This window comes from Salvelinus sp. IW2-2015, linkage group LG28, assembly GCF_002910315.2.
Source record: "Salvelinus sp. IW2-2015 linkage group LG28, ASM291031v2, whole genome shotgun sequence".
In the NCBI taxonomy this organism is placed as follows: domain Eukaryota; kingdom Metazoa; phylum Chordata; class Actinopteri; order Salmoniformes; family Salmonidae; genus Salvelinus; species Salvelinus sp. IW2-2015.
In genome coordinates, this window is record NC_036868.1 from 13,879,144 (window position 1) to 13,904,827 (window position 25,684).

At 41.9% G+C, this 25,684-nt stretch overlaps 1 protein-coding gene across 2 annotated transcripts; it reads right to left on the minus strand.

The window, feature by feature from the left end:
* Positions 1-5,299: 5,299 nt before the first annotated feature.
* Positions 5,300-19,561, minus strand: LOC111954534 (scavenger receptor class A member 3). Of its 2 annotated transcripts, XM_023974334.2 has the most exons (8): positions 19,405-19,561; positions 19,139-19,246; positions 14,804-14,839; positions 14,473-14,517; positions 13,806-13,925; positions 10,884-10,964; positions 9,371-10,414; positions 5,300-8,273 (listed from the first exon to the last, which is right to left on the minus strand). In XM_023974334.2, the coding sequence occupies exons 2-8, from the start codon at positions 19,143-19,145 to the stop codon at positions 7,828-7,830; spliced, it is 1,779 nt and encodes a 592-aa protein (XP_023830102.1). In that variant the 5' UTR covers positions 19,146-19,246; positions 19,405-19,561; the 3' UTR covers positions 5,300-7,827. The 2 variants fall into 2 exon arrangements, with proteins under 2 accessions (XP_023830102.1, XP_023830103.1); XM_023974335.2 differs by lacking the exons at positions 13,806-13,925; positions 14,473-14,517; positions 14,804-14,839; positions 19,139-19,246; positions 19,405-19,561 and adding an exon at positions 11,178-13,793.
* Positions 19,562-25,684: the final 6,123 nt, after the last annotated feature.

The following is a 25,684-nucleotide window of genomic DNA, read 5'->3' on the forward strand; positions in this document are numbered from 1 at the left end:
CATTGTCAAATATTTAATGGTCACGTTATTGCAAGCTTGTAAAGTTGCCATTGTGACTTGGATTGGCAAGCGTGACTGCAGGTGTCGTTCCCCTATTTCAGCCCACTCTCTGGTAAACAGTGATCCATTGGCGTGTGTTAAAGGAGAAAATAATTAGCATGTAACTTTTGGCAGTCATTAAATCCACTTCTCAGGTAGTCAAGTACCATGTCATGCGTCCCCTGTTGCAACCGGGTTGTCAATGGCATTTGGAAAACTTAAATAGGAGGTAAGAACTTTTACCTTTGCAGAGACAGCTGCTTTACTATGCACAGGAGTGAGAAAATACATGTGTGAAATGTATTCCACCTGGAGAGAAAAAACTTGGCTCTGCTTCCTGACTGAACATCTGGTGCAGTTTATTCTGGCAAGCATTGTGTTTTTCACCAGAGCAAAAACACAACGCCCTCTTACTTTTCAGTTTTTGTGTTTGAACTGAGAATTAGAAAGAAGTMATTTCCTTTCATTCAACAGCATTAATCTTTATTAAAGAAATTGGAGAACTTAAAGGCCCAGTGCAGTCACAAATGAGATTTCCCTGTGTTTTATAAACACTATATATACAAAAATATGTGGACACCCCTTCAAATTTGTGGATTTGGCTATTTCGGCCACACCCGTTGCTGACAGGTGTATAAAATCGAGGACACAGCCATGCAATCTCTGTAGACAAACATGGGCAGTGGAATGGCCTCACTGAAGCACTCAGTGTCTTTCAATGTGGCACCGTTATAGGATGCCACCTTTCCAACAAATCAGCACATCAAATTTCTGCCCTGCTAGAGCTTCCCTGGTCAACTGTAAGTGTTGTTATTGTGAAGTGGAAATATCTAGGAGCAACAACGACTCAGCCAAGAAGTTGTAGGCCACACAAGCTCACAGAACGGGACCACTGAATGCTGAAGCGTATAAGAATCATCTGCCTTTGGTTGCAACACTCACTACCRAGTTCCATGCTGCCTTTGGAAGCAATGTCACCACAATAACTGTTAGTCCGGAGTTTCATGAAATAGGTTTCCATGGCCGAGCAGCCGCACACAAGCCGAAGATCACCATGTGCAATGTCAAGCTTCGGCTGGAGTGGTGTAAAGCTCGCCGCCATAGGACTCTGGAGCAGTGGAAACGCTTTCTCTGGAGTGATGAATCACACTTCACTATCTGGCAGTCCAACGTACGAATCTGGGTTTGGCAGATGCCAGGAGAACGCTACCATCCCCAATGCATAGTGCCAACTGTAATGTTTGGTGGAGGAGGAATAATGGTCTGGGGCTGTTTTTCACTGTTCGGGCGAGGCCACTTAGTTCCAGTGAAGGGAAATCTTAATGCTACAGCATACAATGACATTCTAGACAATTCTGTGCTTCCAACTTTGTGGCAACAGTTTGGAGAAGGCCCTTTCCTGTTTCAGCATGGCAATGCCCTGTGCACAAAGCGAGGTCCATACAGAAATGGTTTGTCGAGATCGGTGTGGAAGATCTTGACTGGCCTRCACAGAGCCCTGACCTCATCCCCATCGAACACCTTTGGGATGAATTGGAACGCAGACTGCGATTAAGGCCTAGTCGCCCAACATCAGTGCTCGACCTCACTAATGGTATTGTGGCTGAATGGAAGCAAGARCCCGCAGCAATGTTCCAACATCTAGTGGAAAGCCTTCCCTGAAGAGTGTAGGCTGTTATAGCAGCAAATTGAGGACTTACATATTAATGCCCTTGATTTTGGAATGAGATGTTTGACGAGCAGGTGTCCACATACTTTTGGTCATGTAGTGTTTATTTCCACGCTATGATGTTGGAATAATACTGTGAAATTATGAAAATTATTATAATGCCATTTTAGTGTAAGGGCTGTTTGAAAAGACTGCCTGTAATTTCAGTGGGATGGAGTTTTGGCCTGACTGGTGACATCACGGTAAAGTAGTTAATGGGCCAATAAGAAAGATAGTTCCAAACCTGACTGCTAATAACAGGTAGTTTTCAGTTTTCCTCTCCCTACTCAGACAGTCCTAGCTAAATTCTTGCTTGATAAATTGCTCATTGCTTAGAAGCTATTTTTGTTTCTTTTTACCATTTTAATTAAAAACAATCTCAGTCAGGTACTAAATTGTTACCCGGAAATGATTTGATATTGAGATAAAAACGGCTGCATTGGACCTTTAATAGAAATTGATTATCCTGTGTACCCCCCTGTCATGGCAATGTTTTCCGCTTTCTCTCACCCCCCATGTTTTGTAGGGCCCACACAGTGTGAGAAGGGACACTGATATTGTAACGATTTTCCTCTTCTTCTGACGAGGAGTAAGAAGGATCGGACCAATGTGCAGCGTGGTAAGTGTCCATGTTAATTTATTAAAACTGAACACTAAAAAAATACAAAATAACAAAGTGAATGATACAAACGAAAATCGAAACAGTCCCGAAAGGTGCAAACACATAACAGGAAACAACCACCCACAAAACACAATAGACAACAGGCTACCTAAATATGGCTCCCAATCAGAGACAACGACTGACACCTGCCTCTGATTGAGAACCATACTAGGCCAAACACATAGAAATAGAACAACAGAACAAAACATAGAAAAAACAACATAGAATGCCCACCCCAACTCACGCCCTGACGGAAAAAAAATAAAGACATAAAAAAGGAACTAAGGTCAGAATGTGACAGATACGCTGTAAAATATTGCATGAGAAATGGTCACCATATCTGTCTCCTTGTGAGAAATGGTCACCTTATCTGTCTCCTTGTGTTACATGCAGCTGTTATTCCAGACTGACGATAAGATAGTGTTTTTCAGAAAAGTCAGAAATCTTATAAAGCCATCTATTGACACTTGGCAACTGATAATGTAATGTGCTTTTTCACAACCAAAAACATCCTAGCAGCACAATAGTATACTATGTCAGCCTAAAGCTAGCTAGTAGGTAATGGCATGATGATGATATTCCAATATGGCTGTCTTAAAATCCCCCGGCAGCTGACAGCTCAGACCAACACTTGGCTGTGGTATGTCACAGGAGCTCCACGCTCAAACCTACAGACGTACACATGATGTAACTTTCCATCGCTCATACTAGTCCTCCTTCTCACTGACTTTTATAGTGGACTTTTACTTTTACCTCCATGTGAAGTTTGTATTTTTCATGGCTGGTAATTGTATCCATGGAGCGTTATGTGTCTGTCTGTCGGGGGTTGGAGGGGCGGTCCAGTCCGGTTGTCAGCCAAGCCAGGCCAGCAGCGTGACACGGTGTGGTGGTGGTGGCATGGACCTGCTGCAGGCTGCTGTAAGCTAAAGGCCTGTCTGACAGCTGTAGACACCCAGACAGAGGGCCTTTTTTCCACCACGCAGTCAGCAGACACCAAGGGTAAAGGACAGCCATTAGCTCATAAAGAGGCCAAACAATCCCCAGGTCTGTTTTCCCAGCTAGCAGCGGCCACATAACGAGACCAAGGCAACCAAAAACAAGTTTCACTCATAGTCGTTACTCATTAGTGAATGCAGTCTTGCAGTTTGGAGAAAAATAATGCAATATATTATGGTAATTGAGGTGGCTCGTGGAAATAAGTGTAGGATCTCTTTAATGAGATGACGTCACATTTTTCATAATTTGAGACTGAGGGTTTAGAGTTATGCACATTCAATGGGGCCAAATAGCAGTTATTGTTCAACTCTTTCAGTACAAGGGAAACTGAAACCAGTGAAATGGGGCTCAAATGACATGTTGACACCCGGCAAATAATCTGCCCTCGTATATTTTGGGCTCTTCATGGAAAGTGTATTGGTGAAGAACAGAGTGTATCTGGGGGTTCAGTTGTATAGACGTGTCTTAGATGCTACAGATGGGCCTGTGAAATGAGTGTCAGCAACAGACAGCATCTGTGACCCCAACAATACGCCTGGCGCCAATACAATAAATATTATATGGAGCAATTATTCTCTGCAGACCTCATAGTTTACCGTGCTTCACATTAAAATTGAGTTATACAGTTGAAGTCGGAAGTTTACATACACTTAGGTTGGAGTCATTAAAACTAGTTTTTCAACCACTCCACAAATTTCTTGTTAACAAACTATAGTTTTGGCAAGTCGGTTAGGACATCTACTTTGTGCATGACACAAGTCATTTTTCCAACAATTGTTTACAGACAGATTATTTCACTTATAATTCACTGTATCACAATTCCAGTGGGTCAGAAGTTTACATGCACTAAGTTGACTGCCTTTAAACAGCTTGGAAAATTCCAGAAAATTATGTCATGGCTTTAGAAGCTTCTGATAGGTTAATTGACATAATTTGAGTCAATTGGAGGTGTACCTGTGGATGTATTTCAAGGCCTACCTTCAAACTCAGTGCCTATCTATATCCACAGTAAAACGAGTCCTATATCGACATAACCTGGAAGGCCGCTCAGCAAGGAAGAAGCCACTGCTCCAAAACCACCATAAAAAAGCCAGACTACTGTTTGCAACTGCACATGGGGATAAAGATCGTACTTTTTGGAGAAATGTCCTCTGGTCTGATGAAACAAAAATAGAACTGTTTGGCCATAATGACCATCGTTATGTTTGGAGGAAAAAGGGGGATGCTTGCAAGCCCGAAGAACACCATCCCAACCGTGAAGCACGGGGGTGGCAGCATCATGTTGTGGGTGTGCTTTGCTGTAGGAGGGACTGGTGCACTTATGAGGGAGGAAAAATATGGGGATATATTGAAACAACATCTCAAGACATCAGTTAAAGCTTTGTCGCAAATGGGTCTTCCAAATGGACAATGACCCCAAGCATACTTCCAAAGTTGTGGCAAATGGCTTAAGGACAACAAAGTCAAGGTATTAGAGTGGCCATCACAAAGCCCTGACCTCAATCCTATAGAAAATGCGTGGGCAGAACTGAAAAAGCGTGTGCGAGCAAGGAGTCCTACAAACATGACTCAGTTACACCAGCTCTGTCAGGAGGAATGGGCCAAAATTCACCCAACTTATTGTGGGAAGCTTGTGGAAGGCTACCCGAAGCGTTTGACCCAAGTTAAACAATTTAAAGGCAATGCTACCAAATACTAATTGAGTGTATGTAAACTTCTGACCTACTGGGAATGTGAAGAAAGAAATACAAGCTGAAATAGAACATTCTCTCTACTATTATTCTGACATTTCACATTCTTAAGGTGTATGTAAACTTCCGACTTCAACTATATGTCATAGGAGTATACACTGAAAGTAACAATATTATAAAAAAGTGTCATTAAACGTTCCAGTGTATGTTTGCTTAATGTGCTTTATTTACGTTAGCGGTTAGTTATTGCAGCACTAACAATGGTTATTGTAAAACTGCAATGATAAGATCCATGACCAGTTGAGGAGGGCACAAACATGGTAATCAGAGACAGCATCTGTTTCTGCCCAAATATGCAATTTTTAAAGACGCATCAAGCCAAAATCTCTCCCTACACACTGTGACTGTGAGTGATTTATGGTTGTACATGTGGTAATGGTTTTGAAAAGCTGCTGGAGGTCAGATATCTTGTGGCGGTTTGCACACCACATGTGCCAGTAACATATGAAAGAGAAGCCATTTTAACATAGTGTCTTTACACAGCCAGCCATTGAAATCAGACACACCTTCTCAAATTTAAACGCTGCAGTCTTTTCATATTGTCTTCAGGTTTTAAAGCTTTTTCATTTTACAATCTGTTTCCCACTGTAATATTGATGAGGTGAAAATCTAAAGTGGTGGAATCCCTCCACACATTGCAAATCCGTATAACCACAAAAATATGGGATTTGCGTGGATTTTAGGCGACGTTTTTGTTAAAGTTCATGTCCCTCAGATCTCATGAGACCTTGCATGTTTCAGAGCAGACAGAATGGCAGTGGTGGAAATAGAAAACTACTCAAGTAAAAGAGAAAGTCACCTAGTAAAACACTACTTGAGTAAAAGTATCTGGTTTTAAATCTACTTAAGTACAGTGGTGGAAACAGTACTCAATACTTAATATTAAAGGGAAAATCCACTCAAAAACTATTTTTTGTATTTTTTTCATTAGTCCATTGTTGATACAAGGCCAAAATGTGTTGCATGTCAACAGTCAACTTTTCAAAATGCAATATCTTGAAAACTTGACTGCTGACATACAAAGCATGTTGGGACTATATCAACAGTGGACTAATGAAAACATATACCAAAATAGTTTTCCTTTATGCAAACCAGACAGCACAATTTTCTTTATTTTCTTTATGGACAGACAGGGGCACACTCCAACACTCAGACTTCATTTACAAACACATTATTTGTATTTAGTGAGTCTGCCAGACCAGAGGCAGTAGGGATAACAACATGTTATATTGATAGGTGTATGAATTGGACCATATTGCTGTCCTGCCTGAGCATATTTGAAATGTAACTCGCACTTTTGGGTGTCAGGGAAAATGTATGGAGTAAAAAGTACATATTTTCTTTAGGAATGAAGTGGAGTTAAAGTAAAAGTAATCCAAAATATAAATAGTGAAGTACAGATACCCCCCAAAAACTACTTAAGTAGTACTTTAAAGATTTAAAGTACTTTCCACCAATGGAGACTACATGTTACCAGCACGTCATTTGAAGCCATAATATCCACAGCTAATATTCTGTGCGGAATATAGCCCAAACACCTAGGACTGACTAGAACCCTTATTGGCTCTCCTGGCAGCTACATCAGAGCCTTCTACCACACATAGATTGATAGTTCAAAATAGGTTTTCATGAACCTTTTAAAGTTCAAATATGTTAAAGAATAGCAGAACTTGTGAGTGTACGATGTCAATACACTTTGGTGAAGTAGAATGGTAGCATTTATTCAACATCTATAAGAATGACACAAGTTTACAAAAATAGCATCTCTTATCATTTTAACTTTTTATATGTTTTCTATTTGCTATTAAAATACACAGATCATCACACAACTCTGATTATGTGCGGAGATGAATATGAATGGAAACACAACAAAAATGATGTATATTACCTACACTTGAAAATCTGAAAACACTTGAATGTAACATGTTGGCATAAAACCAAAAATACATAATGTAAAAATATCTATATTTCAAAACCGTACCCTTTAAGTCATTTAGGAAATGTTCATTTAATGACTAACATACAATACATCCATAGTTGTGTACCTTTGGTTCTTCAGCAATTTCATTCATCCCTTACCATTACACTCTATGACCTGTTGAATCATCTCAACTTCAGTCAGTATTCAGAGAACCTGCTCCGAAACATAAAAGATACAAAAGCAAACACATAAAAACTGACTGTAGTTTCTACACTTTATAAAACCAAAAGTGCCATTGAATAGAATTTCACGTGTTAATGTTTCACAAATTAGTGTAAAAATCTATTGTTAATTAACTCTACCCTCGTGAAAGTGCATGGCATTGTAAACCTAGACCTTTATGAAGCCCCCAAGATAGTGCTGTGGTTCCTTCAAACATACATTCAGCTGTATATGATACTGACAACTTCCAATGCATATTTTTAAACTCAAGTCTTTTTGTTATCTTGTTATCAATGTCTCCTTTATACCCGAACATGGGCTGTGTGTATATGCTCAATGGTGTGTCCATTGAGTGTCCAAGGGAAAGAATGGAGTAACATGAAGGGGAACGCTTGAGAGTGAACTCTTCCATGCTCCATTCATTCCATCCTCTTCAATCATCCTCCATCCCTTTGCCAGGCTGCCGGTACTTCCCCACGTCCAATGGAGGCTCGTCCTGTCCTTGTTGTGATCAGACACCAGAGGCCCCTCAAGACACCGTGTCTGGGTAAGCTGGCAGATCTGGTTGGCCAGGAATTCCGGGAGGCCCGTGTGGACCAACAGGCCCGGGCTTTCCTCTTGGGCCAGGCATCCCGTGGAGCCCTGGGAGCCCTGCTTGGCCCTGTATTCCCAGTGGCCCTTTGGGACCTGGTATTCCATCCTTACCAATAGTACCCATGTCTCCCTTCTCACCTCTCTCACCACGTGGGCCTGGTTGACCCAGAGAAGCCTTCACCCCTTTGACGCCCACTCCACCTCTGGCCCCTGTTGGTCCTGGCTCCCCCTGAGCTCCTGTAGGCCCGATAGGGCCCTTCTCTCCCAGAGGACCACGGTTCCCACCTGGGCCCTTGTCTCCTTTGATTCCTGTCAGGCCAACTGGACCTTTGCCTCCTCCTTCCCCTCTGTTCCCCTTTGGACCAGGTGGGCCCGGTGCGCCTGTAAAGAGAAGAGTAGTGTTAGTGAGCACAGGTGACAGCAGTTAGGATACAAAATGCATACAAAAAAAGATAAAATCTGAAATGTACTTTGAATTTCCATAACCTATCTGCAATTCCATACAATTTCAAACATATTGGAAAGATACCGTATCTTTGACAACCGAATACCATGAAAGCAGATCTCACATACAAAACATCAATAGATACAGTACATACTCAAGAGCCTTTCAGTTAAAGATGTTCTATACAATTCTGTCAACAAAGAGTATTGGGTATTGATCATAACTCTAAATGCAGACTCTGTCATGAAGACATAATGCATTTGTATTGGTACTGTCCGACAGTGAGCTTATTTTAGCTACAGTTTCAAGGCTGGCTTTCCCATCACTCCATCAAACTACATATTAACCCTTAGCTTATCATCTTTGGTGACCTCAATGTCCATAATCCTCCAATTAACAACAGAATACTTCTACTAGGTAAAATATTCATATTCAAAATGTAAAATTCTAAATCTCTAACAACCAAACCTTAAAAAAAAAATAGTGTTGACACCGATTTATCCTATGAAGTAGAATTGCTATTAGAAATCAGAAAATGTAACAGCATTAAAGAAAGAGATGCAGAGTAAGATTCTTTGACAAAGTCAACTAGAGTTCTATTGAAGAATATTATCATTGTAAAATAAGAATTTGTTCTTAACAGACTTGTCTAGTTAAAAAAAAAAAGTACATTGTCCTCAGTTGTTATGGTTGTCTTGTCATTAATTGTATTTTTATACAATTTGTAAAAATAAATATAATCCACTTCAATCAGTGTAGATGAAGGGGAGGAGACAGGTTTAATTGTCAAGGCTTAAAAATACTTATTTAGACATGGATTGTGTATGTGTACCATTCAGATGGTGAATGGACAAGACAAAAAAATGTAAGCGCCTTTGAACGGGGTATGGTAGTAGGTTCCAGGAGCACCGGTTTGTGTCAAGAACTGCAACGCTGCTGTTTTTTCACAGTAAACAGTCCACCACCTAAAGAACATCCAGATCTTTTAACAAAAGTGCATTTGGCAATGACATCAAAAACATCTCTGCTGTACCTTTGAGAATGGTGAAGTTCTGGATGAGCTGGGTGTGGTGCGTGTCCACTAGCTTCATCTCCTCCATGACCATGGACAGGTTCCTGGCGTCCACATCTAGACGGACGCTCAGCAGCATGTACTGCTGCCTCAGGGTGACAGCCAGGTGCATCAGTAGCAGCACCGTGTTGTTCAGGTTCTGCAGGTCCTCCGTGTGGCTACCCATCCGCGTCTGGCATGACGTGCTCTCGATGTTGATGTACTTGTACATGCTCTGCACGTGGCTTACCGTGGCGTTGATGCTGGATGAGATGGTGTCGATCTCCATCTCGATGGAGTCCATGCGAGCATCCAGGGTGATGAACCTCTCGCCCGTCCGGTTCTGGTAGTACTTGGAGTGGTAGTGGAGGTCGTGCATGTTCTCCTCATGCTCGTCCATGAAGGAGGTGACATTGTCCAGCTGCATCTGCAGGTTCATCACCTGCAGGGTGAGGTCGTGCACCATCTCCGAGCTCATGCTGATCCTCTGGTGCGTGGCCGAGATCCCACTCTGGATGCTCCTCACTGTCTGAGTGGTGGTGCTTGAGTTGGACTTCAGACCGCTCAACACCCGGCTGTAGTTCTGCCAGTCCGCCGTCATCTTCTGCAGGACCAATGTCTCCTCATTGGTCTTCCTCTGCAGGGCATCCATCCACAAGGAGTTGAGGGCCACCGTGGTATTGACCTGATTCACAGTGGCCTTGAGATCGTACTGATCCTGAGACAGAGTCTTCATGCTCTCGTCCGTCTCGGTGATGACCGCCTTCCAACCGTCCACCTGGTCTAAGTAACGCTCCAGGGACTGGTTGATGAGCCTGATGGACAGGGAGTAGTTCTGCATGTCTCGGGTCATCCTGCTTCTGGCTGCCTTCAGGGTCTGCTGGGTCTGGGAGGCCTGATCCAGGACCTGCTCCTGTCCCAGGATCATTTTCTGGAGATCCTCAAACTCCCTCTTCAGCCTACTGATCTCCTCGCTGAAGTGGGCCATGTCGAAGCAGTCAGAGCAGTTTCTGGTAGTGCTGAGATCTGGGTAAGAAGAGATAACAATGTTATGATGATCAGTTCATTGATAATTTAGCCAAGATCAAAGTTAGCTATGTGTCAATTCTAGGCGACTGAAGTACACGGAAGCTGCAGTGCTTCCATAAATGATGGGCCAATGGAGGCAGCTGTAGTTGGTCATTGTTGAAGTCATAGCCTGAGCTCTGTCTCTTCAGGGAGTTGACACAGCACAGGAGGCAGGCCATTAAGCTTGAAGAGCATGTCCTTATTTGCTCAGACTTCATACTCAATCACCCATACAGTTACACTCAATGGGTGACATATTTTAAACAGAGACAACTCTTTCGGCAAAAGACATATTTAGGAAATCTGCAGAAATGTCCAGTATGCTCTATTAGTCATTGTTTACTTCTTGACTTCTCTGTCAGCAGCCACATTGGGAGGCTCTGCTTGCACAGCACATTTTGTCTCATGATTAATAAAGCTCTCTCACCTTGTATACTTTCCTGGACCTTAGTAATCTTCTTATGATAAAAGGATTCCTCTTCTGATAAGTTGTCGACCTTCCTAAATACTGATAAGACAAAGATCATTATGTAAATTAGACTTTCAGAATAATGAGAATGGAGGTTCCTCTCTATGTAGGTATTGATTCAGACTTAATACATGTGTACTATTTTAAGGACTCCTTGTTGCATATAATTTCCTGATCCTTGACTCTGGGGATTAATAACAGTTGTGTCAGTCTGTTTTTGCTCACAAGCGATTCCATATGTCCTCTACATACCACCTGTTATAGTGCATTAGGTCTCAGGGACGTTGATTTTACACAGCCTCTTAACATTAATTGGCATTCTCCTGGTGTACTGGTGGACTTGATCTTCTTCTTCTTATCATCATGTCTGCTAGTTAGAGAGAGGTTGGTTAGGTTCTACTGTGAGTTTTTTGTTGTTATATAACACAAATTCTTGGGGACTGAACAATGTAAAACAGATGTGCTGCATGATAAGGACATTTCTACATGTCTGGGTTCATGTTTTTGTTCTCGCTCAATGTTTGGGGAGTTTTAACCAAACACAATTTCGGACATTTCACAATTAAAGTTTACAGTGCTTTGTTCTTGTTTTGTTTTGCCTCAGTATTGCTGTGCTCTGCGTTGACATGAACTCAAGTAGACCCTGCTCCAGCCAATAAAATACGGTGCCACGGTGGTGTTGGAATCCCAGCCCTCTGTATCAGTGCTCTTGGAATTACACAATAGCCCTAAGGGAGCTCTGGGCTGCTGTGAAAAAGAGATGTAACGTTTTGAATCTCAATAATATTTTTGCCTAAACGCAAGTAACATCTGTAAGCACTTAAAACGTTGTCAGTCAGGTAAGAAATGGCAAATCAGATTGAAGTTGTATGTTCATTCGATCCTCGTTGGAAATATAATGGCCCTTATATTTTAAAGAAAAAACTCTCAAGGCTTGAACCAAATCTCCCTCCCAGCTGTTAGTGTACAACATGGCGCACATTGTTAAGTCAAGCATGACTAAAGAGAACAGATTSTGATTGTGGAGGAATGCCGGATGATGTGGCGCTTGAAGCGATGCACACATAATACCTGCAGGAACACCACGTCCCGGCCTTAAATGGCTAATTCAACAATCTGGATTTAATACAACTTTATTAGCTTAGTTATTATACTGAACAAAAATGTAAACGCAACATGTAAAGTGTTGGTCCCATCTTTCATGAGCTGAAATAAAAGATCCCAAAAATATGCACAGACAGCTTATTTCTCTCAAATTTTGTGCACAAATTTGTTTACATCCCTGTTGGTGAGCATTTCTCCTTTGCCAAGATAATCCATCCTCCTGACATGTGTGGCATATCAAGAAGCTGATTAAACGGCATGATCATTACACAAGTGCACTTTGTGCTGGAGACAATAAAAGGCCACTCTAAAATGTTGTCACACAACACAATGCCACAGATGTCTCAAGTTTTGAGGCAGCGTGCAATTGGCATGCTGACTGCAGGAATATCCACCAGAGCTGTGGCTGGAGAATTKAATGTTAATTTCTCTACCATAAGCCGCCTCCAATGTCGTTTTAGAGTATTTGGCATCACGTCCAACCGGCTTCACAACCGCAGACCACGTGTCACCATGCCAGCCCAGTACCTCCATATCCAGCTTCTTCACCTGCGGTATCGTCTATGACCAGCCACCCGGACAGCTGATGAAACTGTTGATTTGCACAACCAAAGTATTTCTGCACAAACTGTCAGAAACCGTCTTAGGGAAGCTCATCTGCATGCTTGTCATCCTCACTAGGGTCTTGACCTGAGTGCAGTTTGGCATTGTAACCGACTTCATTTGGCAAATGCTCACCTTCAATGGCCACTGGCACGCTGGAGAAGTGTGCCCTTCACGGATGAATCCCGGTTTCAACTGTACTGGTGGGTGAGTGGTTTGCTGATGCCAATGTTGTGAACAGAGTGCCCCATGGTGGCGGTGGGGTTATGGTATGGGCAGGCAGGCATAAGCTACAGATAACGAACACAATTGCATTTTATCGATGGCAATTTGAATGCACAGAGATACCGTAACGAGATCCTGAGGCCCATTGTCGGGCATTCATCTGCCGCCATCACCTCATGTTTCAGCCCATGTTTCGGCCCAGTTCTTCCATGGCCTGACATGTCACCCATTGAGCATGTTTGAGATMCTCTGGATCGACAGCATGTTCCAGTTCCCGCCAATATTCAGCATCTTCACACAGCCATTGAAGAGGAGAGGGACACCATTCCACAGGCCACAATCAATAGCCTGATCAACTCTATGCGAAGGAGATGTGTCGTGCTGCATGAGTCAAATGGTGGTCAATACCAGGTACGGACTGGTTTTCTGATCCACACCCCTATGTTTTTTTTAAGGTATCTGTGACCAACAGATGCATATCTGTATTCCCAGTCATATAAAATCCATAGATTAGGGCCTAATGCATTTATTTAAATTGATTGATTTCCTTATATGAATTCAGTAAAATCTTTGAAATTGTTGCATGTTGCATTTATATTTTTGTTCAGTATATATAGCAAACCCAACCAAAGTCGGTGGTGTAAAAATGGGCCCAACAGCCCAAAGGGGCAGGAATCAGGGAGGCTTTTCCAAGTTCTCTCAGTGTGATTCAATTCAATTACTATTACGGACATATTATTCCAGGGATTAAAAACATGAATACACATTTTCCTGTATCCTAGTGGCCTTGCAATCATAATCCTATAAAAAGCACAGCGTGGAAAACAATAACTATTCACATTTGTACAATACAAGCTATTAACAGACTCATAAATGTCCCTGGCATGGAGGATAACCAAGAGCATAACCACTGTACTGGATCGGTGGTGTAATATCATAGTTACTCACCTAGTGATGCCAGCACTGCCACTGCTATGACCAGGAAGACAAAGAAACCGTAGAGCACTTTGACGGCCAGTTGCAGAGAATATGTCTTCTGGCATTTCACACAGCCACCTCTGGTTCTTCCTGCAATCAGAAGCATGGGGCTCTAGTCTCTCTTACATAACATCAGCTGGTTAGAGGGCAGAGAGGAAGGGAAATATCTGTCTTAACCCTTACACTGTGTGGATTGTGCATGACTAATTACTGGACTAGCGTCTGGTTTTGGTCAGCAGAGCTGCTGAAGTTGTGTGGAGAAGGACTAAGGAGGGATATCTGAAACAGATGTACWATGCACGCATATAAACAAAGCAGTGATCGCAGGTGTACTGTATACAGACACACGCAGGTCTTTACACACACAAACATTGTACACACATAGCCCAATGTGCACACAATACGCCCTAGATGGATATTCTGCCGTTATTGTTCAAAGTGTTGTTGTTAGGGGACTTTGTCGTAGACTTATGACTAACATCAAAACAATACTCAAAACCACTCCATAAAAAGAAAGTGCCGTCTCGATTGCCCCAAATAAGTCTTGYTTGCCTAGCCACATAACAAGGCACATAAACAAAAATGCATAGCAATATAAAATGTCTGTGTGTGGTAGAATTTGGGCCATGTTTCTCACCTCTAAAGGAAGGCATCTCTTCTTCCTCCCCAGTAAGATCATCCTCTGAAAAGCAGAGAAGAAAAATGAGTCACTGTTATGGAAATGTCTGATACCATCACACAAGCTYAGCTCATGCCAGCATTCATTCACTTTTTTACTTAAACACAGCTTCCTACTGGGCTCCTTAACCCTCTCCTTAATCCAATTACTTCCACCATACAGGCATGCAATAGTACAGTAGGCCTACTAGATTTTCCAAAGCCAGGATATCAACAAACAGATTTGTCACACCATTCTGGCCAAGGACTAGAGGATAGTTTAGGAAACTGACATGCATGTTTATCCTCACCTTTAAAGAGCTGGTTCTCGTATCCAGAATAGCTTTCTGGAAAACAGATGGAGAGACTTGAAATGCACGTTCACAGATTAAGGTCAATAGTCTATAACTTGAAGTTTTCTTAAGGGAACAACTCACACATTTTATTACAGTGCTCAAAAATGGCTAAATATGAGGCAAATTTGAATATGCCCCCGCAGCCACTTCTACCATCCAAGACACAAAACATTCAACTTGGGGCTCAATATGAGCGTGAGATCATACTTGGCTGCCATCTTATAGAAACATAACTATGCGAATTGAAAAAGGGATTGTTTTTGTCTAGTAAGTATGTAGTAGCTGTCAGATAAAGGGCCCCGTAGCAGCTCAATATGAAAGACCAGAGTGAGGCTGATTGTGTGTGTTGCTAGCTGGGCTGGATGTAGTGGCATCACCATTTCCAGTTCAATGTGGTAGAGGGGCCAGTGGGACACAGCAGACTGATGCCAAAGAGAARTGTCAAGCCAAGACCTGAATTTGGATTGAATTTGGGTTTAAATGGCTTCTTGCTGGGCACAAATGAACTGGTAATGCTGACATAATAGAGCTATAATGTTAMTGTATCTAATTTGCTGCACCACAGTGCATACCTGTACACTGGACCTTCAATTGATTAATGATCATCTGAAGGATTACTGAGGTTTGTAGCCTAAAACTGCTCATACCATTAGAGTCCACAGCTCTCTTACTGAGGTACAAGAGCCCCAAAAGTAAAGAACATCACTCAGTTGAGTCTCTGTTCAGTGTTTTTCGTCACCGTCTTTTTCCCTTAATATTAAACTCAGCTGATGACGCTKTATTTTTCCAGCTCTGGAGATTTCATCTCTGCTGGGCTGTGCTGTGCTTTGCGTGCAGGGTGAGAGGAATGCAGTGAACTCTGAGGTGAGGGTGTTTATGTGTGCTGCCTGCTAGAGCAGCTGAAGTCAGGCCARATGAAGAGGCTGAGTCTGAAATGCTGAGATGTGCGGACCGGTGAAAGAGAGCGAGAAGGGGTCTGGAATGGGCCCAGSTGCCTGCTGCAGGCCTCAGACTTTACATTTCCCTGTCAGCCATACAGATGGCTCTAAGCTAAACCTGGGCATCCACTGTTCCCCCGGCTCTGCCAACGGAGGAAAGGATTCGGTCGCYCTGCCCTCCCTGTCTAAAGCCCCGCGTTACCCTCCTTGGAAAACATGACTCTCACGTCAATCAGGAACTCTAGCTCTCCAACCTACACAGAGGAGAGCAGACCACTGCCTGCCTGCGAGGCCACTGCAGCACTTCACCWGCATAGTCACCAGACGTGTTTTTAAGATAGAATYAGGCACGCAGTTGAGGGCACTATTGGGTCAGTGGTCAWTAGAATGGAAAAGCTTTGAAAGTTATTTAAATGTGGTGGGTTTTACGTGTATGTAGAGCCAGCGTTCCATTGCAAATATGAGCACAGGTGCATTTGGAGGAAAAATCTTCATGAATGGAGTGTCCTCTCCAAAAACCTTGTAATACAATAACGTATATGCTGGGGGAGGGACATTTCTGAATCGTGTGTCCAGCAGGTATGTCCATCACACTTTCTTACTAAGGTCTGTCATTCTTGCGATGCTAAGCTAAGAACCCAAGTAGCCACGTTGAATGTGCCTGGAAAAACATCAAGCTTACTCCACTGGAAATAGAATCACCCCTACCTATCATTAGTTTTTCAAAATACTGTAGATCATTTGGAATGTGTGTTTGATTATATGTTCTCTGTTTTAACAGTGTATACTGTATATAAAGCAGTGACCATGTAACCCTCTGTCCACTGTAGTACTTGCCAAATATACCTCTCAAGTTCCGTGCTATAGTTCTTGAACTGTGGTAATGTGTTAAAACCTCTCATTAACTGAAAGTAATGAAAATAATCTTTATTAGGTTTAAATAATCATCCAAATACTTCAGGCATGCCTCAGCTACAACTATGGAGACAATTGAATTTCAACAGCTGACAAASTTGTAAGTGGTGAGAAATTGATACAGCGATGTATGGAGAGGATTAGAGATGAAAAACATTCAGAATGTTTCAGTTCTAAGGCAATAGTTTTGACTCTAAGAAGGAGGAAGCAATACAGTTAATTTGTCTCACGGCCAGTCTTACAGTACGTAGCCACCTATGAAAACACATGTTGAGCTCTGTTAAAACACCTCGGCAAGAACATTAGAGGCAGTGATTGCATTACATACTGTAGTMCTCTTTGGTGCTTCTCAAAATATAGTTGATTATTTGTAACCACATGCACATGAATACCAACGTAGTAGGTATGAAGGTAAGTTTGACAAGCTGGCTAATAATCAAGTTGTCACACGTTAGGCTAAATAGTTGAATTATTTAACACTGTAACCTATAACCTAAGAAAGGGTCTGGAAGAGARGTCCATACAGAACTGGTGATAAGGCAAGACCAATGTTGACTGCCTAATGATGGTCAAATGATGACACCCTAGGGAGAGGAACTGGAGTCAGTAAAGTGGGTTCTGTTCTGTTTCCACAATAGGACCGCCACTTAGTTGGCTGACCCATATCTAATGACGCTATGACAGTATAATAGGCTATAGTCTAACCTGACACCTCCATCAGCATGACATGGCCCAAAGATTATATTCCCAGTGCATTTGTTCTGCATATGAAATAATCACCAATGTGCATGTAAAATACACAGTGAACAAAGAGAACGTTTTTGGTCTTTCAGTCTGTCCTCCCACGCTCATTGTTATTGTGAACTTTAGGCCACACTGAGCAAGAACATGACACCAGTCAATTCCCTGCAAGTCTACAAACCTCATGATTTGTCAATGCTTGTGGTTACCCTACTGTGTTCCTTCTTAGGTTTACATTTGGCAGTGGATTTTTGAACTCTACACTTACAGTCATCTCTTCATATCAACCTAGAAAAGCTGTCGAATATGTAACCCAGAGCTTGGATTCCACACACATTTAAATGTGGCGCAGGGGAAATCCAGATTTGTTTGACTATTGAGTACAAGCTTTGGCTCAAAAGGTTATGTTGTCCTGTCTTTTAACAGAGGCAACGGGCAATCCACCCTCCAAATGAACAAATGCCAAGACTGAAAACAAATTCTATAGTGTACTGGTTGAAATGTCCCCTTGAATGGAGTTCACTTAAAGCTTTTAACATGAATACCTAAACCCCCAAACCCCAGAGACACGAGATGGGGTTGCTCCAAAACCAAAGGGGCCTCAACTAATAAAGACAAGTGTCTTCACAAGCCACTGTTGACATCCAACTGTTTTAGATGAACTTACAAGGAAATGTGTGGTTCCTTTCAAGGCAATGAAATGCCTGGAATGTGTTGATCCAAATGGTCTTGCTCCAAGTTAATGAGAAATTATCACAAACACCCCCCTTTACTGTGGTTCATCTGTACTGGAGTGAGAGAGTTGACTAGAAATCAAATTATACTATAAACATGCCCTCGTTTTCTCCAGGAAAACGCTTTGGACATCTCATGATAGAAACAGCCTAGTAATACTAACAAGGGTCTTGTTCTGTAGTCTAATGAACATCTCTCCTGCAATCGCAGTTTTCTATAATAACAACCTTTCATTGTCATGTGCCAAATAATTCTGACTGAATGTCTATGTCGAAGGAATACATTTGTCTTTCCAGATTAGAGGTGCTGTGTTAAACAGTCCTATTCATATACTTGTATGGCAGTCTGTGTCTCCAGTCAGAGTTCTTTCTACTTTACTGTACTATATGAGCCAACCACACACCTGCTGCTTCCACTACAGAGGTGCCTCCTTCCTGTTTTACATTAGGAATGTGTTAGACTGCATGTTTAGAGCTCTAATGGAGCACGCTCCTAACAAGACAAGAGGAGACCTCCTACCTGTGGGTTCCCCTGTAAATACCTCAACACTTAATAAGACCTTCCAAAGCTAAAGCCACGTCGCTACTCCCCAATTCTCCAAGAGGACTCCTCAGATTTCTCAGCCTCTTCAAAGCCCCTTAATAGTCTTATTTCATGCAATGTTGACAAAAGTTAGTATTCACATGTTATCCTTTCAATAGGGCTCAAATAAGATATTTTAAAAAAGCCCAAAAGCAAATGTGTGGCTGCTGAAAATGGAGAGCTTTTGAAAAGGGTGGATGTTCCACATCATTCTCACTGGATCCTGAGAGGAACTGGTCTTAAAAGCAAGCTGTCTGCACATTTGTGTGCAACCGGTGCACTTTCAAGTCTCCTAAATAATATATTATATTCCTCCACAGCAGGCAGTAGTCTGAAGTCTAATACAGCATCAACAGAGAATAATCAAAAGCCACTTTACCTTTCATGGTGATTCTTCAGGCAGCTTTGGTGAGGATGTGAAGAAGTTGTTGCCCGGACAACAGCCTCTGACTGTCCTAGTCTCTCTTCTCTGCAGTAAAGTCTCCTCCTGGACAAGTAACGGAAGAACTGTGTCTAATTTACATGTACAATGTAGACAGTCATCCATAGGACTTACTTGTTAATTTACAACTGCTATATATCCAGCCAGACTTTTCTCTAAACAACTAGAGTAGGAATTCTTCAGGCATGGGCTCTCTCTCTTACCAGCAACTTCTCACTTGAACTGCAGCTCAAATACATAAAACAGTCTAGCTCTATTAGTGCATGGAGACTACCCGGCTACATGCTACAGTTAGTCTGCTTAAATGCAGCTGCTCCTCCTGCCTCTCTCCCTCAGAGCCAGAAGAAACTAATACCTTGGACAGTAACCATCTGCAGCTTGGGGAAACATGACTAGGAGAGAGGGAGTGACGGAGAGAGGGAGGGAGAGAGATGGAAGGGGGACTGTGAGAGGGGAAGAAGAGGGAGGGKAGGAGGGTGCACAGAAAGTCCGTTCTGCAGCTCAAGCTAATTGCTAACAAATGTTTTAACATGGAGGAATGGGCACCTTTACTGCCTATGGCCTCCCTCCGCTGTTTAAAATGAAATACTTTTCTCCATGTCTGACATGTCAGGGGTAATTAATGTCCAGAAGAAAAGAGGCAAACCTCAAGTCATTTCAGAAACCATGTCGTTGAATGGTTATAGACCACTTTAGAAGACAAACATCAGCTTAATTTACTTATAATACAATGTATCCATCAATTTGCCATGGAGTGAGATGATCTGTCAGTAGACGTATAACAGCACATTGGATTTTCAACCCAGCCTTACTTACTTACATCCAATACAAACCCTTATCTCCTGATTATAAGGGAGGAAAGTACATTTGCTAAAATTAAATCACCAACAGTCTTCATTGATCATTGTGCAGGGACATTGCATATTAATTTGGAATTGAAATGGAATAGTTTCTCAGTATGCAGTTTCCTAATTAATAACACATACCATCTAATTACCCTCCATATGGGTGCATTATTAGCTAATTAAATAACACATACCATCTAATTACCCTCCATATGGGTGCATTATTAGCTAATTTGATAACACATACCATCTAATTACCCTCCATATGGGTGCATTATTAGCTAATTGATAACACATACCATCTAATTACCATCCATATGGGTGCATTATTAGCTAATTAATAACACATACCATCTAATTACCATCCATATGGGTGCATTATTAGCCATGGGTCATGCAATGCCAACTATTGTATCAATTATTCCCAACATTGATATCATGATGCTATAATGTTAGCAGGATGCTATAATGTTAACTCTCACCAGACCAGAGGAAGAGCAGATGCTTCTCTGTGAACCATATGGGCAGTAGTCACATCAACAGTCACCAAGATACGGATGACTGAGGAAGTACAGAGAGGATCTGGACAGGGCAGGAGGAAGTTATCCCATCACTGAACAATTTTAAGATTATTACTCTAGCTAAATGAGCAAATTTTTCTCTATCCTCTAAGTGAACCTTTTACTTGGCTCCTTCTCTCCTAGTACCTCAGGGCCCATACAGAGTCAATTATCTAGTTGCTCTAATGGAGTCCATCTATACGTTCCAACAGAAACCCTTTCATTGCTTTTGTCCACTTTGGTCCATTCTCAACATATTTTTGTGATTGTTTTAGTTTTATTCTGCTCTACTGATGTTTTTCAATATGCAGTGACTGTACAAAATGTTGTGACCTTGGATGGGAATCCTACCAGCCAGTAAATCAATGGATGGATAAGCATTGCAAGATGCTCAAATAATCCTTAGTTTGGAAAAGTTCCTGAAAGCAATTTGTTTCTTAAGAAATGGATTCCAGCTTGATTTGATAAGCTCCATCTTTAGAACATGAGCTGAAGGAGATTTCAGAAAGAGAAAGTGTGCGTGAGCRACAGAGACAGTTGCATGATGAAAGACAACAGACATGTGTTTTTCCTTCAATCGCATAAGCACAAGGTAAGAGGTTGTCCTTTCCCCGCTGTGAAATGGCCTTTTGGCTTGGAGAGCAGACATAATATCATAATCACTAGGATAATCTAACAATATGCATGATATTAGCCCCTATGCAAACAGCTTCAATCAGCATTAATTTAAACACTTTCATCGGGTTATTTATCAATTTAAATAGAACATCCCCTCTGTAGTTGAGATTAATAAGCAATGTGTTTTAAACGTTATTGCATTACTGTTACTGGGGCAGCCATTTTGTAAATAGCCTACCTTCCAGTTTCATGAGTTTATTATGAGAGGCCCTTTGTTTCAATCCATAACAGATTAAATCAACATAAAACTGCTATCAAATAAATTGCCTGGCCACTGATTAATGGGAAGTTCATGACTGGTTTGATTTGTCAGTGATGCAGAGAGAGGCCATATTGGCTAGAGTTTAGAGGCTGCTATTTTTAACACGTTTGTGTATACTTACATACAGATGTTGAGGCCTGAATGTTTCTAATAGCAGCTGTAATTCAGCTGTTTGGAAGGATATCTATTAACCCTATCAGTCCCGAGACCCCAGCAAAAATCAGCTTTTCATTTATTTATCAGACTTTCATTTATATTTGCAGCCCTTATATTTAGCCTCACGATTAAGTGTTTTACCATTTTATTTTCAGGACAACAAGTAGAACACTAAACAATTTGACATAAACAGTTGCATTCATGAGTTTTATTGGCAATAAGGACTACCAAAGCAAAATCCTGTTAAAAATGAATTTATGTGAATGATGTATGTACAGAAATTGTTTGCTCACTGGGAAATGAATATCCAACTAGTCAGTGACAACTGTGTGGAGTTTGTGACTGCAACATTGTGAGCTTATTACAGTATTATAGACACTATGTCCTGGGGTTTCCTATGATCTTCTACGTAAGAGAACCCCTTACCTGCTAACGACTCTTTTGAGCATCATATAGCAAAACATGTTACATGTGCGTGAGGTTTGTAGCTCCAACCATTCGGACTTCGGGATCCGCCCTTGTATCACAAACACCTCTCTAGCTCAGCCCCCTGTTAATCACACAGACTAATGGTTGGTATCTACGGATGCAGAAGAAATACACAAAGTCGAAAACGCGCAGGCGTCACGGTGGGACTGTAATAGTTAATGATGTGTCTAAAGGTCAGAACGCAAACACCTTTAGGTTTAAGACCAATTACTGAAGTTATGTAATGTAAACTCCCGAGTGGCGCAGAGGTCTAAGGCACTGCATCACAGTGCTTGAAACGTCACTACAGACATCCTGGTTCAAATCCAGGCTGTATCACAATCGGCCGTGAATGGACCAGCGTCGTCCGCGTTTGGCCGGTGTAGGCCGTCATTGTAAATAACAATAAAAGTTATAAAAAATACACTATGGAGGGAACTGTAAATGTGGGACATTGACTTCCAATGATGTGATGTTATGCAGTAGTACTGTAGGATACATTACAAAAGCAGTAGCTGGTAACACAATATTGAGCTAAACTRAGGACATGTGGATCTAAAGATTAAGCGTGAATATCAAGTTAGAGTTGTGATGTATGAAAGGCGCATAATTACTTCAAGACGGACACTTTGATCTCAATGCCAAACTTCAGAGACTGCTGAAACAAATGGCCCATGCCGTCAATTTTAATGGGGCAACATGAGGGACTAGGCTATAACCCACATTGATTTAAATGCCTTGGCAGATAAAACACAACAGCGAGAGAAACAGACGTCAATTTAACGTCTATTCCATGTTGGTTCAACGTCATTTCATTAAAATGACATGGAAACAACGTTGATTCAACAAGTGTGTGCCCAGTGGGTTTCATCTTCTAAAACTTAACACCATGCCATAAGAACCTATGCCAAGGGCATTATTCAAGTTTGTTTATATATTATCTCACTTCTATGCTTAAAACTGTTGTGTCAAGTTCATACCCACATTCAAAATATAAAATAATCTATATAAAACTAGACCAATTGAGGTCTTGTTGCTAGGACATTCCAGCTGTAATGTCCTAGACAACTGAACTTTTACCTTTCCTCTTATTTGAAACCACAAATCAGCCCTTGGAGACTGCCGACACAGTGCCAAAGTATGAGTGTGTACAGTGCCTTCGGAAAGTATTCAGACCACTTCACTTTTTCCAMATTTTGTTATGTTACAGCCTTATTCTAAAATTTATTCAATAAAAAAAAAATCTCATCAATATACACACATTAACCCATAATGACGTTGCAAAAACAGGTTTAGACATTTTTGCTAATTAAAAAATACAATAAAATGAAATCACAKTTACATAACTATTCAGACCCTATACTTAGTACTTTGTTGAAGCACCTTTGGCAGCGATTACAGCATTGAGTCTTGGGTATGACGCTACAAGCTTGGCACACCTGTATTTGGGGAGTTTCTCCTATTCTTCTCTGCAGATCCTCTCAAGCTCTGTCAGGTTGGATGGGGAGCGTCGCTGCACAGCTATTTTCAGGTCTCTCCAGAGATGTTCGGTCGGGTTCAAGTCTGGGCTCTGGTTGGGCCACTCAAGGACATTCAGAGACTTGACCCGAAGCCACTCCTGTGTTGTCTTGGCTGTGTCCTTAGGGTTGTTGTCCTGCTGGAAGGTGAACCTTCGCTCCAGTCTGAGGTCCTGAGCACTCTGGAACAGGTTTTCATCAAGGATCTCTCTGTACTTTGCTCTGTCCATCTTTGCCTTGATCCTGAATAGTCTCCCAGTCTCTGCCGCAGAAAAACATCCCCACAGCATGATGCTGCCACCACCATGCTTCACCGTAGGGATGGTGGCAGGTTTCCTCCAGACGTGATGCTTGACATTCAGGCCAAGAGAATCTTGTTTCTCATGGTCTGAGAGTCTTTAGGTGGCTTTTGGCAAACTCCAAGCAGGCTGTGTCTTTTACTGAAGAGTGGCTTCCGTCTGACCACTCTACCATAAAGGCCTGATTGGTGAAGTGCTGCAGAGACGGTTGTCCTTCTGGAAGGTTATCCCATTTCCACAGAGGAACTTTAGAGCTCTGTCAGTGTGACTATCGGGTTCTTGGTCACCTCCCTGACCAAGGACCTTCTCCCCCGATTGCTCAGTTTGGCCTGGCGGCCAGCTCTAGGAAGTGTCTTGGTGGTTCCAAACCTCTTCCATTTAAGAATGATGGAGGCCACTGTGTTCATCRGGACCTTCAATGCTGCAGACATTTTTTGGTACCCTTCCCCATATCTGTGCCTCGACACAATCCTGTCTCGGAGCTCTACAGACAATTTCAACAACCTCATGGCTTGGTTTTTGCTCTGACATGCACTGTCAACTGTGGGACCTTACATAGAGAGGTGTGTGCCTTTCCAAATCATGTCCAATCAATTGAATTTACCACAGGTGGACTCCATTCAAGTTGTAGAAACATCTCAAGGATGATCAATGGAAACAGGATACATTTGAGATCAATTTCGAGTCTCATTGCAAACGGTCTGAGTACTTATGTAAATAAGGTGTTACTGTTTTTTATTTTTAATACATTTTCAAACATTTCTAAAAACCTGTTTTTGCTTTGTCATTATGGAGTATTGTGTAGATTTCTGAATTATTTTGTATTTATTAAATCAATTTTAGAATAAGGCTGTAACGTAACAAAATGTGGAAAAAGTCAAGGGGTCTGAATACTTTCCGAAGGCACAGTAAATATCATCCTAGCAGTTATTCAACATTAGGGCCCAGAACTTGTTATTCTCTGTGTGTTTTGGATGGGATGCAGCCAGGAATCTAGTTTTGCCTTTTCTTCCTTTAGATCATTTCAATTCTGAATGAGCTTATGTCATGATCATGCGTCACAGGAAAAAATAAAGCATAGTCATAACTGCAGACATCTGGTCACTGGCCTGACCGTAGAGCTCAGCTTGGCAACAGAACAATTAGGGCATGAAGTAACAGATTTAAATCTGCAGGGCTCATTAACGAACCCTTTTATAACCTTCCAGAAGCAGCAGGTTCCCACTCGGAACACAACATTCCCGTAAATACCTGTGTTTGGTCGAGCATTTGTGTGAGCCTGGAGCCTGGGACTGTTGTGTTTGAGCCAAGTGTGGGGATATGCTTTGAAATAGAGCTACAGGGTGTTACAGTAAATGTGTGCACTTGTTTGGCTGATGCCAATATGATTTGAATGGGACTCATTTTGCACTATCCTTTTGTGTGTGTATACTGATGCACCCAAGTTAATCAGTCGTTCAGCCCTGAGTCATGGGGATGAGTGATAATATAAAGAGCAATCATCTTTAAAGTACCCTCCCCCACGCTTGTTTACTGACCCACACAGCACACACAATCCTCCTTCTATTTGGTTTGTCTCCCAGCAGCCATGCAGAGAGAAGCTAGAGGGGGTTAGTGACACACAGTGCAACACTGCCCACTCCTGGCTGCTTCATGGCTCAGCTCCGAGCTATGACCGGAAATTACACAACTTCTGGA